Source organism: Giraffa tippelskirchi, chromosome 2 (assembly GCF_054371585.1).
Source record: "Giraffa tippelskirchi isolate mGirTip1 chromosome 2, T2T-mGirTip1v1.2.pri, whole genome shotgun sequence".
Classification (NCBI taxonomy): domain Eukaryota; kingdom Metazoa; phylum Chordata; class Mammalia; order Artiodactyla; family Giraffidae; genus Giraffa; species Giraffa tippelskirchi.
In genome coordinates, this window is record NC_137276.1 from 81382700 (window position 1) to 81402692 (window position 19993).

The window sequence follows — 19993 nt, forward strand, 5'->3', positions numbered from 1 at the left end:
AATGCATGTGATTGGAGAAAATATCTTAAATTTATTGTTCTTTATAACTTAAAATTATATTACATATAATAGTATGTATTATATATAATAACATATAGTGTATCAGTCACTCAGTCGTGTTTGACTCTTTGCAACCCCATGGACTCTAGCCCACCAGGTTCTTCTGTCCATGAAATTCTCCAGGCAAGAATACTGGAGTGGGGAGCTGTTCCCTTCTCTAGGGAATCTTCCCAACCCAGGAATCGAACCCGTGTCTCCTGCAGCACAGACAGATTCTTTACTGTCTGAGCCACCAGGGAAGTCTATTACATATAATAAGTGTCACATATATATAATACATAGTATATTATAGTTATAACGACATAATTATAACTATTTATAGCTAAATATCTTGAGAAACAACTATAAACGACTGTAACTCACACAAGCACAGAGGGCAGAGATTGTGCCTACCTTTTCCAGATCTGGCTCCCGCAAAGCTAAAGCTAGTTCATTATTATCCATCACCGAGGCTGCTGCCACATCCAGTGGTGTTGAACCTCTCATAGCTGGTGAGGCTGTTAATTAAAGCCAAGACGGAACAAAACCTGAATTGTGCTATAACTCTGAATCCCATATAAAAACATACTTTCACACAGAATTTCATTTCTAAATACAACGCACATTGTACCAATCCAAAATAATTAAAAGTTTAGTTTTAAAGTCCAGTTTGTATATCCCTTTTATCTTAAAGATTCAATGAAAGTCATACATTTACTTACCAAGGCCAACACTGCTGTTTTCCAGTAAATAACTGAGATGATCAAACATAGCTTTCTGATTCTGCCTACTTATACGACAGAAGTAACAGAGAAAACGGCAACAGTTGGCCACCATCTTCGGAAAAGTGATTTCCTACATAAAGAGCATTTAGTTAGCTGGGAAAGCAAAGAATCTTTGTTAATAGTGAGTTCTGAAGTTGAGGTCTCAATCAGATTGCCTATCCATGTGTGCCCATGTCTGCCAAGCTTCGGGTACCGAAGACCTTTGAATGTTCAGATGAGGGCTCATCTAGTCCTAGAGCCACCAAAAATCAAGCCTGGCACTAACAGGAAACCTCACTATTGTCAATGGTTTGATATGGAATTAATCTACAGCCCTATACTTAAAGGTAGCATGAGCCTACTTTAGGATTCAGGCAGGCTCAACTGTGATTCTTGATGCCCACTCTTAGCTGCATTTCCTTGGAAAATTAAACAATCTCACTGATTCTGTTCTGCAAAATTGGAATCAGATGGATAATAATATTTACTTTAGGCAAAGTAAGGACAGTTCAATGAGGGATTTTGTGAAAAACATCCAGTTTAATATTTGGAACCACATAATAGGATGTTCTTATCATCAGCGTTGTTGTTGTATTATTAATAAGACTCCAGAAATTCAGATCTTCCCTGACTGGCACATGACTTGTCTCCTGTGATGAACAACCTTCCTGGAAGGTCTGCCTGCTAGGCCCCAGCAAACATATCTCCCTTGACATCTAGATCTTATTCTAGTATACCACAGATAATTCACAAAGACTCCAAGTCCTTATTAAACAGAATATTTTATAAACATCTTTATAAGTTTGTCTAACCAAGAGTCTGAACATGAGAAATATGGACTCATTTCCAAATTTAGAAACATACATTTTAAAATACGAATCGCCAGTCCAGGTTTGATGCATGATACAGGGTGCTTGGGGCTGGTGCACCGGGATGATCTGGAGGGATGGGATGAGGAGGGAGGTGGGAGGGGTGTTCTGGAAGGGGAACACATGTACACCCATGGTGGATTCATGTAAATGCATGGCAAAACAAATACAATATTGTAAAGTTAAAAAATAGATAAATAAACTAATTAATAAAAAAAAGAACGAAAACCATTTTTCAAATCAGAGGTCATGAAATGGCACTGCTTTATGTGGAATTATATATTATACTATTCATTTGGTCTTAAAACTTTGTATTTTACATTTTAACCATTTAAAAAGTCACCTTAGCGTCTTACAACAAGCACTATACAGCATCATCTTCAACGTACTATAGAGCATGTTCTGCATCAGGAATTTAGTGGAACCAACTGTTGTCTGAATCAAGGGAACGGTTGGGTCTGGAGAGCATATTTTTGTTATAGACTTTGAATGTGATGGAAATGTATTTAATTTTGTAAAAATTAGCATACTATTAACTGTTATAGTTTCTAAATATCTTCTAAATGAGAATAATATAGAAAATAGCAAGTTACATGGCATTAGACAAATTATCAAGCTTCCCTGGCAACTCAGATGGTGAAGAATCTGCCTGCAGCACAGGAGACCTGGGTTCGATCCCTGGGTCCAATCCCTGGGTCAGGAGATCCCCTGGAAAAGGGAATGGCAATCACTCCAGTATTCTTGCCTGGAGAATTCCATGGACAGAGAAGCCTGGTGAGCTATAGTCCATGGGATCGCAAAGAGTCAGATACAACTGAGTGACTAACACGTTCACTTTTTCGGGAAAATTGTCAATATCAAAGAAAAAAACTTCACTCAGATCTCTGTACCTGCAGGTTACACATCTGCAGATTCAACCAAAAAGCAAAAACTACAGAATGTTCTAAAAAGCAAAACCTGAGTTGCTATATGCCAGTAACTATTTAGATAGTATTTATATTAGGTATTATAAGTGATCTAGACATGATTCAGAGTATATGAGAGACTGTGCATAGGTTTTACACAAATACTATGCATTTAACCTAAGGGACCAGAGCATCTGTGGATTTTGGTATCTGCAGGAAGGTCCTGGAACCAACCAATCACCTGTGGATCCTATGGGGGAGACTGTAGAAGCATAGCCACCTCTCAATCTGTAAGGGATTGTTTAAGAAACAGTCCTAAGAGGATTTACAAAATTCACATCAAGAATACACAATGAATGTACTCTAGGAGGTTACAGTAAATGGCATCCAAGAATTAAAAGGTTTCCTTTACCTTGGACTCTCCACCTCCAAGGACATTCACCATGACCTCCATTACTGTCTCATGCATCCCAAGTGCCCTCATGAGATTAGGATGCTGGTAAAACACTTTATTGTTCATGATATCCCTAGAAAGGACAACACAAGTATAAGTGAAGCAAAGAGTTGTAGCAAAATTTAAACGAAAATTTATCTGAGATCATGATAAGTATTTTGGAAATAATTACTGGCATGTATGGACAAGTAAAAAAATCATCACCAAGCCTTAAAAGTAAATAAGGATAATTGGGCTTTCCTCAAAAATATAGAAAGTTTTCCAAAGATATTATACAAGCTGTTTATTCTTTTTAATTGCAAGAAATGTACTAAATAAATAAATATTCATTTATATGACATAGAGTTTGGGACACGAATCATTCCTGATTCCATGGATTTCCAAATTCAACTTTATTTTGTACAGAAATATGAAGCAGTGTTATTCTTACATTCTTATGAAAGTTCCTATATAAATAATTGCTGTATAAGTATCTCTCCTTTTCATATACACTGTTTTTAGAACTATATTCAGGATTTGCATGTTTAAGAACAGTAGTGTTATTTCCTGCTACATTTATGTTATTATTCTGGTGAAATTCTTTTAAAGGTGATGTATTCTCCAAGAGACACCGAACTAAACTAAAGTCCAGGTACAAGTAATCCTACTCATTAAAAGAGGCATTTAATTTAAAGAAATGGCAGGAAATGATATATAAAATGTTTCATTATTATTGTATTACATATTATTATAATATGTATATAAAGGTATTTTTAAAGATCTTAATGTTTAACAATCATTGCAAAAGAGAGCTCAGTTAATTTTTATTTTTACATATATCAAATCATGCAAGAGTCTTTTCTGTAAAATATTTTTCTGTCAGAATCAAGGCAAGAAAATAACATACAACTGATAGGAAACTTGAAGCTTTCCTTTTGAATCTGATTACCTTAATTGAGTTACTCATCTATTCATTTAGTCATATTCTGGCTATATCAAGAAAGAGGAATAGTATGATTATTTTCTTTTAGTTTTAGTTCTTCACTTTTAATTTATTAATCACTTTGTTTAGATTGTGGTTATGAAGACAGCATTTAGGTAGCACCACTCAAAAAAATGACTTGGGGGCCCAGGGCCAATTGTGTTCAGCTGCTCAGCCGTGTCCGACTCTGTGGCCCCACAGACTGTAGCCCACCAGGCTCCTCTGTCCATGGAATTTTCCAGCCAAGAATACTGGAGTGGGTTGCCATTTCCTACTCCAGATCTTCCTGACCCAGGGATTGAACCAGTGTCTCTTGTGTCTCCTGCATTGGTAGACAGGTTCTTTACCACTGTGTCACCTGGAAAGCAACCAAGCGATAATATAGGTCTGATCTATTTCATGCAAGGACAAATAAGGTAAAGGCATCCTTTCCTTCACAAATGATAGCAGCATATTTGCCAAGAGAACCTCAACTCTCAAACCACAGATGTAATCATGAGATTTGTCCTCCTGTTAATTCAAATCCTTTTACATGACCTAACACTGGAAAGTATCTAATTGAAAAATCTCGTTTGCCTTTAGTTCAAGGTAAATTAAATGGGTCTTTAATTCTATCACCAGCAGGCAGGTTGTCACTCATTAAATGTGTCACTTTGGGATCTTTCTAATCCCACAAAAAAGTAGCATTTTATCTTGTTTCATAATCATTTTGAGTTTTATTCCTATTGAGTGATGTATATGTTAATAGTACCTCTTGCTGTTACATGGTCATTTCGGAAGAAAGTGCTCTCCATTTCCTGGAAAGCTTTCTTTCTCATTTAATTAAGATCACTTCTCACCAGACGCTCCCTCAGGTTAGATTTAAGGACTAATATTCCAAAAAAAGGCTCATGCACAGACAGTCATAAATAAAGAACATAAAATTAGCTTATGTTGTTTCAGTCTCTTTGTTTTCCTTCTTTGTCCCAAAAGTACACTGATTTTTAGTATGCAATCATTATAAGGATTTCTGGAATATAACCTCTCCAGTTTATGATTTCAAGTATTTAATAGTCCCACAGGAAATATATAGTATAATGTTCTGAATTTAAAATGTACATAAATAATCACATAATCTGTGTCTTTCCATACTTTGTTTTTTTCCCTCAGAATAAACTTTTTAGCCAGAGAAAACGGTTATTCTGTTTTCTTAGTTGTTTTTCAAAGAGCCAACTCCAAGGTTTTTTAATCCTATTTACCGATTACTTGTGGATGGTAAAGAATCTGCCTTCAATGCAGGAGGTCCCTGGAGAAAGGAATGCCTACCCACTCCAGTATTCTTACCTGGGGGATTCCACGGACAGAGGAGCTTGGCAGGCTATAGTCCACAATGTCACACAACACGACTGAGTGACAACACACACATACATTATTAGTGTTTTATTTTACCTATGTCACTAGATATCATTATCTCCTCTTTCATCTGTTACTCATAGAACCAAACTAGCTTTTTTGGTAGTGAGGGGCCTAAGTAGTTGTCTTTTGCATCACTTTTCAGCTCTTTACATTTAGGTATTTCTTTTTTATGAATATCATATAGCTTAATTTAAGTTTTTATTTTTCTCTGGTTATTTTGGGCTTCCCTGGTGGCTCAGAGGTTAAAGTGTCTGCCTGAAATGCGGGAGACCTGGGTTTGATCCCTGGGTCGGGAAGATCCCCTGGAGAAGGAAATGGCAACCCACTCCAGTATTCTTGCCTGGAGAATCCCATGGACCATGGACAGAGGAGCCTGGTGGGCTACAGTCCACGGGGTCACAAAGAGTCAGACACGACTGAGTGACTTCACTTTCACTTTCTGGTTATTTTAATTCTTATATTTTCTTTTTTAAAGATTTTCTTGATGTGGACCATTTTTAAGTCTTTATTGAATTTATTACAATATTGTTTCTGTTTTATGTTTTAGATTTTGGCCATGAGGCATGTGGAATTAGCTCCCCAGCCAGGGATTGAATCCACACTCTCTGCACTAGAAGGTGAAGTATTAATCACTGGACCACAGGGAAGTCCCTCTCTCACATTTTCTTAGTCCCAAACCATGCAAGCTTGTTAATAATTGCTTACATATATGCATATATGTGCCAGTAACATACTCACTGAAACAGATTACCTCCCACTCTTCTGAATTCCATTTTCTTTTCCATTATATACATACAGCTTTTAGAAGGCCTTTCAATGAGGGACTATAAGTAAACATTCTGAAATTTCTTTGTTCTGTCCTCACTCCTGAATATGGAATATAAACTCCAATATTCAAATCCACATGAAGCACAAGCTTATGATGATGAAATTTTAGCTGAGTACCACATTCTAAATAAAGGGTTATTATTTTGTGGTCAGTTAGAACTTTGTGACCTTTTGTTGAATTATGATCACTAGTTTTGCAGTTGAGAATTCTAAACATTGTTTCTTTTCAAGTGTCTGGGCTGTTCTATTTGCTTTCAAAATATTCCATTTATCATTGGCTTTATGGAGTTTCACTACAATCTACCCAGCTGTGGATGTGGAACTATTTGTACTCTAGGAATAGGTAAATTCATGTTTGTCACTAGTTCTGAAAAACTCAAGCCAATAGCTCTTCCAAGTTTTCCTTCTATAGTTCATCTATTCTGTCTTTTCCATAAATCCTACTCAGCATATTAAGGATCTTCTTATACTATTCCCCAGGTTTCTTAACTTCTCCATCAGTGCTGCATTACTAATCTCCTCAGATCTATGATTCTATTTATTAATTCTCTTCAGTTTTATTTATCTATACTTTTGATACTTTTATTAATCACTGCTTTTAATGCCAATTATTATATTTTTCACTTCTAGAACTTCTCTGTGGATATTTTTCAATTTTTCATGGACTTTTTATGTGTCTCATTTTGAGGATTTCATTTGTTTCTTAGCATTTTTAAACATTTTAGATATAGTAACTTTGTGTTCTCTTTCTGGCTTTCTATGATTTGAAGTTCTTGGGGGAGGTGTTCTAACTCCACTCTTCATTGTATCTGCAGACCTGCCTATGGTGGACTATTTTCTTAGGTGCTCTGCATTTTCTGACTGGGGGCTGAATCTTTGGTAGCGTGGAGGCTTTTCCTGTTCACAGTGAACTGAGTTGAGAAAGCATAGCTTCAGGCCAAATTTTATGTTAACTTCTCAGCTAGTGGATCCTTAGACTATGCATGAGGCATAAATGTTAACCCTGTCTAAGGCAAGCAGATGTCAATTGCTACATATAGGATGGATAAACAACAAGGTCCCATTGTATAGCACAGGGAACTATATTCAATATCTTGTGATAAACCATAAAGGAAAAGAACATGAAAAAGAAAACAAAAACATATGTATGTGTATATATATATCTGAATCACTTTGTTGTATACCAGAAACTGAGACAACTTTGTAAATCAACTATAATTCAATAAAAAAAAGTTAACCCTGAAATTTACATAAAGTACAACCTATAATGTTGAATTTTCAGAATAGTTGTTTTATCCCCCATTATTTTTTCAGGAGACATGGAGAAACTCCTCTATTATCTCTTGCTGGTAATATTTGTGCCCCTATGGATTTTAATGTGTTTTTATTAATCTGTATTTTTATACGTGATTGGATATCATTGAGAAACTAATAAAAAAACAAATCTAAGATATTTGTTATATACCACAGCCACCTTGGGATCTAGTTGTAAAATTAGTCATGCTTTATTATTGAGCAATTTTCCTGTTTAGCTTTAAAACATAATCTCTAGAAAACTGACAATCTAATGATCATAAAATCTAGATGGTGTATTTATGCTGAAGTGCCTACTGTATTACTACTGGGATAAACAATTAGAAAGAAGACATTTATAAGACAAAGGTTATAATATCAATAGTTAAATAACTTACCCTAATCCACGAATCATAAGTTTCTCTTCTTCTTTGCCCATTCTCACACTTAGCAGAGAACGAATCTGACCAAGAGATGCCAGCAGATTGATGGTATCCTCCACAGAAACACCATTTATAGTGTAGGTCTTCGGCAGAGCCCGTACCAGACCCCCAATGCCATCATACTGTCGATGGAGCAATACAAACATGGCCCTCACCAACTCAGGGTCTTCAATAACAGACTCTTGAGCCCATCGGACCATGGTCTCAGAAATCAACTGCTGAAGAGTGGCTGCAAAGTAATCATGAATACTTCTTTAAAAAGGAAAATAATGAGGCAGATTAGATGAGCATTTCAAATGCATATTTCAGATAACCCAAAAGTGAAAGTGAAGTCGCTCTTTGTAACCCCATGAATTGTAGCCTATCACGCTCCTCTGTCCATGGGATTTCTCAGGCAAGAGTACTGGAGTGGATTGTCATTTCCTTCTCCAGGGGATCTTCCCTACCCAGGGATGGAACCTGGCTCTCCAACATTGTAGGCAGATGCTTTACCATCTGAACCACCAGGATATAAACCAAACTGGGATCTATATTTGTACAAGAATTGAAAAGGAATAATTTTTTGAAAAAATATAAATATTCTTTAAACAATCATCAGTGACAGTATGTCAATAAAGATGAGTTAACAGGCATGCAAGGATAAAAATACACAAACTTTCTTTAAAAACTATTCTTTTAACTAAGGCATTTAAGCTATTTCAAAATTATAGCAGCTTTTCCAGAACTACTATTGGCAATCCATAGGACAATCAATGGGTTTTCCTATTACTTTTATTTTCTTTGTTTCATTCATTTCCTCCCAAAAGATCTGACATCGTATATTCTTATAAAGATCAGTCATGGTCATTCAAGGAGCTTCTTTTTTAATCCAACTGTCTCCTCATTTAAGTACTCAGTAGTAGTGACCTCATGAAATTACATTTCTAATTCAATTTGTATCCCTAATTGTCACTTAAAATGTCTTCAAAGGATTTGACTGTGAAGCGGTATAAAGTTGAAAAGTTATCCCATACATAGATGGTTACTTGCAGTGTGATCAGCAATAACACATTTAAAAGCAACAGAACTTTCAAACATCTTAAAATATATAGTAAAATTATCAAAGCTAAGCAGGGTTGATGTGACTGACTCATGTTGTTGCTGTTGTTCAGTCGCCAAGATGTGTCTGACTCTTTGTAACCTCACAGGCTGCAGCATTCCAGGCTTCTCTGTCCCTCACCATCCCCGGAGTTTGCCCAAGATCATGTCCAGTGAATTGGTGATGCCATCCAGCCATGTCATCCTCTGTTGCTCTCTTCTCTTTCTTCCTTTAATCTTTCCCAGAGCAGGGTCTTTTCCAATGAGTCAGCTGTTCATCCAGCCATGTCATCCTCTGTTGCTCTCTTCTCTTTCTTCCTTTAATCTTTCCCAGAGCAGGGTCTTTTCCAATGAGTCAGCTGTTCACATCAGGTGGCCAGAGTATTGAAGCTTCAGATTCAGCATCAGACCTTCCAATGAATATTCAGGGTTGGTTTCCTTCAAGATTGACTGGTTTGATCTCCTTATGTCCAAGGGACTCTCACGAGCCTTAATTCATACATAGGTACTAAATTCCTATCATCAATACACTGGCTGATTTCCAAAAGAAACTGCTAATCTGTTTTAATCTATGGCTTATTAAAGAAAAAAAAAAAAAAAAACACAGCTCAGATTACCATCTGAGAACCTGCCTGCAATGCAGGAGACCCGGGTTTGATCCCTGGGTCAGGAAGATCCTCTGGAAAAGGAAATGGCTACCCGCTCTAGCATTCTTGCCTGGAGAATCCCATGAACAGAGTAGCCTGGCAGGCTACAGTCCAAACGGGGTTGCAAAGAGTCAGACACACTTTACTTTTCACCAATTTTAACCAAATATAAAATTTAGATAAAATGCCAATATACTTCTACATATCTCAAAACCATGTAGTCATTGTTAATAGGTCAAAATCATAAACCTGATAATAACAAAAAATGCTTTATAAGAAACTCTGAACTCTGATTTTGAAGACCTGACTCAAATGTGGTTGTGATACTGAAAAATAAATTTAGAAGTAATTATATGGATAAAAGATTTCCATTGTAAGTTAGTGGGAAAAAACACAAAATTTGCATGAGTTTGTTTTTTTTTTTTCTTTCCATAAAAGCTGTTAATAAACTGACATTGCCTCTTAAATGAATGGAGTCTCGAAGTGAGACAGTAAATCAGCTGATCTCACAGACCTACTTCATGAACCCTTTCTGGATGATGTGCAGGTCTGACGGACCCGTTGCTTCAGTGTGCTTTATTTGGTTTCACAGAGTATCAGCTATGACTTTTCAGTTAAATAGGATATGGATGAATCAGAAATGCATAAGGCTCTAGAAAATATTTCCAAACCAAAATATAGTTACAGACAATATTTAAACTTTAAGAAAAGGTTTAACTTGATGCAAGAATATTTGAAGGTCAACAGCAAATATTTAGATATAAGGGCTAAATTACTCATTTTATACTTTCTCTTGATAGACTCTGATTCAATTCTTTTTTTTTTTATTTATTTATTTTAATTGGAGGCTAATTACTTTACAATATTGTAGTGGTTTTTGCCATACATCGACATGAATCAGCCATGGGTGTACATCTGTTCCCCTAAATCTGTAGTTCTCTAGGGATAGCCCATCCACCCTTACAAAATTGCCATCTCTCAATCTGTTCCTGCAAATATAGTTTGATGCTGCTATCTACTTCTGGTGGCTATGGGGATCTACTTAACAATCTGATTCTTGCAAGTTGCAAATTCAATTTTCTCACTGGTTCATCTAGTATAATATTTGTTCAAACAATGAATAAATGTCGCGGTGGAGTCATTTTGGCAGTGCCCTTTCATAGCTTACATGACTTCTTGGAGTCACTCTCAACTGGCTTTTCAGCTTGCTTCTTCTTCAGATATGTCACCTTTTCTACTAAGGAAAGCAGGCGTCCTCTAATAGTTAAATCATTGTTTCCATCCAGAGACCTATCTTCATCCAGCTCAATTCCTAGTAGGAAGAAGACAAAGAAAAATAAGAAAAGAACAAATAATGTTTAAAAAATACATTGAGAGGAAACAATTCTCAGGTTTTGCAATTTTTTCTGCTCATAGCTTAAAGCAATGCTACCAAGCCTAAAACATCTGATGAAACCAAGTTAAGTGATCTTTTCCACTAGCATTAACAGGTAAAATTCATTCATTACTCTCTTTTTCTGCTGCTTTGGTGAGACTGGAACTACCAGCAGCTAGCACAAACTATAAAGCCAAGCAGAGAGCAAAAAGACTCTTTTAGGAGTTAAAATCCGTTCTACTACTTAAGCTAACCTTAGGCATCTCTTAACCTTGGGTACTTTCTAGACCTATGGTTCTGCCCTCCCTAAACACCCTGCTGGCTTTTTAGCCTCCTTACTTACCTCCAAAAATATCAATGATATTTTAATAATTTGAGAGACAGAGAGTGCATATATAGTTAGATATCTAAAACTAAGGAGTATTTTATGTCTGAAGCAATAATTCTACCATTTTAGAGTATCCCTTTATTTATAGCATATGTGTGTGTGTATTTATTTATAGTATAACCTTTTGGCAATCATTTAGTGGTTCCTCATTCATAAGCTGAATTAATATACTTTTACTGTCTTCATTAAAATAAAGTACCACTTAAGATATGGCTAATTTGTTTTTTTACATTGAGACACAGACTTATTCATATCACCACATAAAGAGAGGGAAAAACCAATTGACTGGATTCAGAACAGCCAATCAATTCCATTTTTAAAGTTCTTAGAATAAAAAGAGGGGCATGTGTGCTCGGGTCCAACTCTTTGCAGACCCATAGACTGTATAGTCCTTCAGGCTCCTTTGTCCATGAGATTATCCTGGCAAGAATACTGGAGAGGGTTGCCATTTCCTCCTCTAGGGGATCTTCCTGACCCAAGGACTAAATCTGTGTCTCTCGAATTGCAGGCAGATTCTTTACCACTGAGTCATCTGAGAAGCCCCCAAAAGAGGGAAGAATTGCCTTAATAGATTTGGGCTGCTGCTGCTGCTGCTGCTAAGTCGCGTCAGTCGTGTCCGACTCTGTGCGACCCCATAGATGGCAGCCCACCAGGCTCCCCCGTCCCTGGGATTCTCCAGGCAAGAGTACTGGAGTGGGTTGCCATTTCCTTCTCTAGGGCATGAAAGTGAAAAGTGAAAGTGGAGTCGCTCAGTCGTGTCCGACTCAGTGACCCCATGGACTGCAGCCCGCCAGGCTCCTCCGTTCATGGGATTTTCCAGGCAAGAGTACTGGAGTGGGGTGCCATTGCCTTCTCCAAGATTTGGGCTACTGACCTACAACTTATCAAAGGAGTTCTTTAGGCATTAATTTCAAACATGTCAGATTTCCTAGGTCAATGCTTAAAAGGGGCCCCTCAACCAGTTTAAATATAACAGTCTGTGAACAAGTTTCTTTAGACTTAATCAACTTAAAACTTCCCTCTTTGACAAAAGTACCTGGTTACATGTCCCCATTCCCCAGGCCACTGAAGGATAGAAGAGGGAAAAAGAAAAGAATGTTGGTCATGTTCTGCTTGGTCTGAATGCCTTTCTGATCTCTATACCCCTCAAGACTTTCCACATCAGAACTTTTATACCAATATATGTGTACTAAAATAAATATTCAATAAGAGTTATAGGTCAAGAAGACCCTACCACAATGTGTCATCAAATCTTCGTGAAAATCCAAGAGTTGGTCTCGGATTTCTTCAGGACATGGACATTCACTTTTGTCATCCTTAAAATTGAGAAGCATATTGATCTGAAAGTTTAGAAAAAACAAGAGGAAGAACTAGAGTAAAAGAAAAGTGAATCTAGGGATAGCATAATAAAGAAAATTGTAAAAATCAAAAATGTTCAAACTCTGCTTTTGAGTATTCATGGACTCATGCCCAACAGATGAAAAATCATTATCTATTACTCAATCCAACAAATAACACAAGTAAATCAAATAATTCAAAGCTTAGCATGCTAAAATAGTCATATTATTTGAGTCTCCTTTCTCAATTTCACAAAATGTTAGACCTGTGTATATTTAGTGTTCTTAAACCAATTAAGACCTAAATTTACTTTTTAAATTTTTATTATCCTTCTAGATTTTTTTCTAGCTAATTTCCATGCATTATTGACTATTTTAAAGAGTTATTTGTTAGAAGGATACGGCAAAGAAGGAAAACCAAACATAACTGAAGAGCAATATAATGGATTACTATGCCTTTTCTAATATTAATGGTTCAACTGAACAAACTGCAAGAAACTTTCTTTCACTTGTTTTAAGTTTTGGATACAATAGTATTAAATTCATGAATGAAGAAAAATCTGTTCCGTAATTTTCCTTTATGAAACAATTGTAAGTTTTCCTTTTAGAGTTTTATGTATATAAATTTTTTGTTAAGCTATTATTTCGAGAAAATTATAGATTCATATGCTATTATAAGAAATAATACAAAGAGATCCTGTGTACTCTTTACTCTGTTATCCCACTATAGTGACATCTTGCAAAACAGTAGTACAGAATCACAACCAGGATACTGACCCTGATACAGTCAAAAGAGAGAACAATTACATCACTTCAGGATCCTTCCAGTTAACCCTTTTATAACCACACCCTCTTCACTCTTGCTTGCTCTTCATCCCTAATTCCTATCAACCACTAATCTGTTCTCCATTTCTATATTATTGGCATTTCAAGAACATTATACAAACAGAATCATACAGTGTGAATACATGTATTCCCATATTATCTATCCTTTTGCCATCTGTAGTCTGTAGTGATATCTCATTTCATTTCTGATTTGGTAATTTGTGCCTTCTGTCTTACTTTGCTAATTCCTTTAGAATTTTATTGATTTCACTAATTTTTAAAAATAACTAGCTGTTGGATTCATTGATTTTTTAATTGTCCTGTTTGCAGTTTCATTCATTTCTCCTCTGTTCTATATTAATGCCTTCTTTTTGCTTGTTTTGGGCTTATGTTGTTCTTTTTCTAAATTCTTGTGATGGCAGTTTAGATTATTTCTTTGAGTCTTTTGCTGTTTTATGTATAAGTACTTAATGCAGTAAATTTCCCTCTCACACAGTTTCGGCTGTTTCCACAAAGTTTGATGTCATATTTTCACTTTCTTTCAGTTCAATGTATTTTTTTATTTTTTTTATTGAGACTTGTTCCTTGAACTAAGTGTGCTGTTTAGTTTCCAAGTGTTCAGAGATTTGCCTGTTATATTTCTGTTACTAATTTCTAATTTGACTCATGGTCAAAAACCATTCTGTATGAAAAGAATAATCAATTCTTCTACATTTGTTGGGGTTGTTTCATGGCTCAGGCTATAATCTATCTTTGCAAATGTTTCATAGACACTTGAAAATAAACCTGTATTCTATTATTGGGCAGAGTATCCCATAAATACACAAAGATCCTGCTAGTGATAACACTGGTGTATTCTCCTCCATTCTTGCTGATTTTCTGTCTATCTTGTCCTTCAAATATTTAGAGAGGGGTGTTAAAGTCTCCAACTACAACCCTGTATTTGTCAATTTCTCCTTTCAATTCTATGTTGACTTCACATATTTTGCAGCTCTGTCGTCTAGCGCATACACATTTGTCTTCCTGGTGGACTGATCTCTTATTCTTATATAATGTTCCTATCTATGACAAACTTTTTTGCTCTGACATAGCCATCTTACTTTCTTTTAATTAATTTTTCATAACATATCTTTTTTCATCCTTTTTACTTTCAACATATCATTACATTTTAAGTGAATTTCTCAAAGACAGCATATAGTTAAGCCAAGCTTTTAAAATTCACTGTCAATCTCTCTTACTTTGTGTATTTAAATTATTTATACTCATTAATTTATTGACATGTCTGTCATTTTACTTGTTTTCTGTTTGCTTTCTCTCATTTACTTTTCCCAAAGTGCTATGGGTTCCCTGAACTATTTTTAGGATCCTATTTTGCACTATCCATGGTATTTTTTAGTGTATCTCTTTGGATATCTATTTTAATGGTTACACAGGATATTATATTAATATATACATAATTTATCTCAGTCTACTGGTATTAACACTCTATCAGTTTAAATGAAATACAGAAACTTTATCTTCATGTCCCTTATTCTCCACCACTGAAAATACAATTGCCTTAAATATTTAGTAAGCATACATTTAGAACATGTCAGAGTTACCATTTTTGCTTTGCCCATCAAACATAATTTAGAAGGTTCAAAAGGAGAAAAAAATTGTATTTATCCTTATTTTAACACTTTCTGTAGGGTAAGGGAGTTAGAGAAGGGAAGGCTCAGAAAAAGAAAGAGACCAGCACTTTACAGGAACAGATCACCTTTAATGAGGTGAGAAGGGGCAGCAGTCAGATTAGTGAGCTGCTGCACTAACCCAAGAGAAGAGTTTAAGTATATATAGGCATGTAAGTGGAAAGCTACTGTCTTAAGGGGGCCTGTTCTTCTTCAGGTTTGCTCGGAGTAGTTATGGCTGGGACAAGGAATTCTGGAGATTGGCTAGAGGCTGGACCAAGTGGGAGCTGGGCCTAATAAACCTTAATGTCCATTTTTTCCTTCTGGTGAGAGAGTTTTTTGTTTTGCATAGAATGGTGGGGAGGGCCTGGAGGGGAGGTTTAACTCCAGGCCATTTGGAGCCTTGTAACTTTCCTTCACTTTCTGTTGTTCTTTCTTCTTTCCGGATTTTTCAAATGTTCTTCTTTTATCATTTCCTTTCCCTGGTGGCTCAGAGGTTAAAGCGTCTGCCTCCAATGTGGGAGACCAGGGTTCGATCCCTGGGTCAGGAAGATCCCCTGGAGAAGGAAATGGCAACGCACTCCAGTATTCTTGTCTGGAGAATCCCATGGATGGGGGAGCCTGGTAGGCTACAGTCCATGGGGTCGCAAAGAGTCGGACATGACTGAGAGACTTCACTTTCACTTTCACTTTTCTGTTTAAAGAACTTCCTTTAGGCATTCTTTCAGGATAATCCAATTCTGGTAGTTTTCCTTCATTTGAGAAAATTTTGATTTCCCCTCAATTCTGAAGGATATTTTCATTGCATATAGAATTATGGTTGACAAGTCTTTTCTTTCAGGACATGAAAAATGCTGTGCCACTTCCTCCTGTCGTCTGTATTTTCTGATGAGAAATTCGTTGTCACTTGACTTGTCTTTCCCTTACAAGTGTCATTTGTTTCTTGGTGCTATCAAGATTTTTCTCTTTCATGTTCAGAAGTTTGACTACAATATGTTTTGGCTTAGATTTGGGGTGTATCCCATTTGGAGTTTCTTGAATCTCTATCTTTATACCTTTTGCCAAACTTGAAAAGTTTTCAACCATTATTTTTTCAAGAATGTTTTCAGTTCACTCTCTTTCTCCTATCCCTCTGGAAATCTAATGCCATAAATGTTAGATCTTTTGCTATATTTGCACTGGTGCCCTAGGCTCTATTTTTTTTTCACTGTTATTTTCTATTTTGGGGGCTAAATAATGTCTATTCTCTCTTCAATATTTTTTTTCCCCTTCCATTGCTCCATTAAATTCATCTATTGATGATTTTTAATTCAGACACTGTATTTTTCAGTTGTAGAATTTCCATTTGGTTCTTCTTTGTAGTTCCTATTGTTTTTGCTGCTACTTTTCTATTTTTGCCATCACAGAGTTGGTATCTATTGATTGCCATTTTTCATTCAAGTTTTTGTTGGATCTTGGTGTGATGAGTGATTTTTAATTGAAATCTGGACATTTTTGGTAGTATACTATGATACTCTGGAGAGGGAAATGGCAACCCACTCTAGTATTCTTGCCTGGAAAATCCCATGGACAGAGGAGCCTGGGAGGCTACAGTCCATGGGGTCACAAGAGTTGGACATGACTTAGCAACTAAACCAGGAAACTTTGTTTCTTATTTAAACTTTTGACACCATTACTGCTAGGTGGTGTACAAGTCCATTTCTCCACCTGACCTCCTTGAAGGAGAGAGGAGAGCTCATTTCTGTTGGGTGAGGCTGGGAACAGTGGACCTGAACTCACACAACCCTGGCTGGAAAGGGTAAGAGTGCCTTGATATGTCTCCCTCTGTGGCCTTATTGACCCTCTGGAAGGGACAGGCTTCATTACCACTCAACCAGGATAAAGTCTCAGCTTCTCAGGGCCCCAGCTGGAGCACCTGTGTACAACCTGGTGACACTAGAAGACTAAGCTCTCCATTCAGTGTCTGCTGGTTTGGGTCAGGGGTGTGGCACAAGGTTTACTGTGGTGTTCGGCTGGAGTAGCATGGTCATTACCTAAAAGTTTTCTCTCTTGCCAGAAAAACAGTTTTTCTGGTTCTTTGGCTAGACAGAGAAGGTACTTGTTGAGGGTTTTCTTGTGTATGCCCGTCGGTGTTTCTGAGTTGTTGGCTTATATAGCTCCAATTTTGTGACAGATGAGGCAAAAAAAAAAAAAAAAAAAACCCAGGGAACTCACCACCATGTCATTCCTCAGCTCCCAAGTTCCATAGCCAGTCTTTCCTCTGTCTTTCATAGTCTTCTTATGTTGTCTTTTGTGTAATATCCAGGGTTATAGTTGTACTTAGAAGGAAGACTAGGCAGAGGTATTCCATCTTTTCAGAAGCAGAAGTGTCCCAATAGTATTTTAACAAATGGAGTTACTCTGGGAGAAGCAGGATTTGGTCTCTGCTCAATAAATGTTATTTACAGCAATAAACAAAATGCCATGTCCCTTACCTCAAAGATTTTACATTCTGGTGAGAAAAAGATAAATTCTACAATTACTCCCTAAGTACCTCCATTCAGAGCTATCTTGGATATAGAGGGAAAGAGCAAGGTAAGATATTGAAGATGAGATCTATATAAGTTATACATTTTGACCATGATAGCTACTCGCTGGGCCAAAAAGTTCATTTGGATTTTTCTGTATCATCCTACGGAGAAACTCAAATGAACATTTTGACCACATTAATACATTTTGGTAATCTGTCATAGTAAGAGACCCATCGTGAGGCAGATGCCAGAAAGCTCACAGCCCTAGAATAGCTCATTCTTGGATTTAGACATAGACTTCTGATTTGGCTGCATCCTAGGGAGACTTGGGTTTGGAGGAGAACAACCAGAAGAAGACCCACAAAGAGGTGATCAATATTCCTGCAAGACTGGTGGCAGTGACATGGGGTTCTTCTAGGAGACACAAAATGAAGAATATTGAGTCTTAGAAGTCAAGGGTTCCTATTAGCTGGGGTGGTACTGTGCCAGCCAATAAAGACCACCCCCCGTGCTTGGATACTTTTCCTACTTGAAGAACTTCAGGATCTGGCATACTGGCTTCCTCCAAGGGCCCATAATATGCTCGATAGTTTTTAATAAGTCTATCATTTGTTTAAACTAACCAAGTAGATTCTTTCGGTGAGACCTGTGAACACTGACAAAATGAACTTAGCCAGTGTAAAGAAAACAGGAAAAAAAATACATTTGCAACTTCTGGTAAAATTCTGCAACATGTCAAATATGAATGAACTAAAACCCAAAGTAAGGAAGGAAGACTTTTCCGTTCATTCTTATACCTGTTCTTGAGGCGGGGATCTGAATTCCTTTGTTTTCCTGGCTGTGAGTGCAGCTGACATGTTCAAGGCTTGCATAACTTCATTATATCGGAATCGTTGATTGTCTTGGAGCTTGGCTACAAAGTCATCTGAAAAGGCCACAATAGCTTCTATCCGGTGCCGGACCTGGCAGTCACAGAGGTATTGAAGTAGCAGGCACATCTAAAGAGATGATTAAAAAGACACGAAGTTTAATTTCTGAATTGTTCAATAGTTAATGTATATCAAATCAAAATTTGTGATAGACACACTTAGTTGTCAACTCTTCTCCTTTATTAATAGAATCCTGATTTTATGTAGACAGCAATGTGCTCAGTCCAGGGGATGAAACATAATTTGTCTAAGCTCAAATGGCAAATACCCTTTTATGTCCCTTTGATGAACACTTACTGGCCAGCCTCCTCTGCAGCTAGAGAGGCTATAGAAAATGAGGCAGATAAGGAAAAGTTTGCAAGGGGTCTTCTGGGAAAGAGTTCTCACCATTAACAAAAGACTAGAATATACTCTTTTCAAAAACTGGCTAATGGCATGATCACTGATGGAAGGAGGTAACACACTTTAGGATAAAAACCATAAACTGAGGATCACAGAAAGATATTACAGTCTGGGTTCCTGATGACACAATTAAACTACTACATTCATTCTAGAACTGTCTACCTCCAGACTCTCCATGTAAGTTAACTAAGCGGTTCATTGCTTATTCATTAAATAGTCAGTTGGGTATCTTCTTACCAGAAGCCAAAGGGATTTTTAACTGATACAGTGTATCATAGAAACATGCCTTCCAGAGAATGTTCGGCCCAAGTTTTGGGAAATATTTAAATATACTTTATACCAACTGTGATATAAATGCACAGCAGTGTTAGAGGACTTTAAATCCTTGTATTCCACCATCCTAAATATAGCCATTTCTGTCAATGCTACCTCTAAGCTAGCCCTAGTGTCTATGCCCCTCTCTCCACCTGCTTTGTCCCACCCGAGTGAAAACACTGTCTTCTCAGCCTTGACCCTGCACTACAGCCTCCTGACTAGGTGAGCTCTGGACCACCCTCTCTTACTCCCCTTATCTCTCTTCCTCACAGCAGCTATGATAAGATTTTTTAGAACAGACTTATCCTGCTAAAATTCTTCAATGGTTTTAATTGAACTTAGAATAAAATTAAAAATCCACCATATGGCTGGCTTTAGCAAAGAGCTAGACTCTGTATCAACTGCCTTCTGCCTATCTCACCCTCCCTCCCCAGCTCATCAAGCTGCAGCCACACTGGTCTCTTCTCACCTCAGAGCCTGTATGACAAGCTTCTAAAGCACTCTTCCCTCCCTTCTTCACAAGTGCTGAACTTCTGCTCATCAACCTGACCTCAGCTTAGAAGGCCTCAG

The 19993-nt window shown here is 37.0% G+C and overlaps 1 protein-coding gene across 1 annotated transcript in view; it reads right to left on the bottom strand.

The window, feature by feature from the left end:
* RYR2 (ryanodine receptor 2) overlaps positions 1 to 19993 on the bottom strand; it is an 849571-nt gene that overhangs the window by 237707 nt on the left and 591871 nt on the right. Inside the window, exons 38-44 of the mRNA XM_081569302.1 lie at positions 18575 to 18775; positions 12673 to 12778; positions 10844 to 10987; positions 7907 to 8180; positions 2990 to 3104; positions 762 to 894; positions 454 to 557 (exon numbers count right to left, since the gene is read on the bottom strand). Coding sequence (XP_081425428.1) covers positions 454 to 557; positions 762 to 894; positions 2990 to 3104; positions 7907 to 8180; positions 10844 to 10987; positions 12673 to 12778; positions 18575 to 18775 — 1077 coding nt within the window. The remainder of the gene's footprint in view (positions 1 to 453; positions 558 to 761; positions 895 to 2989; positions 3105 to 7906; positions 8181 to 10843; positions 10988 to 12672; positions 12779 to 18574; positions 18776 to 19993) is intronic.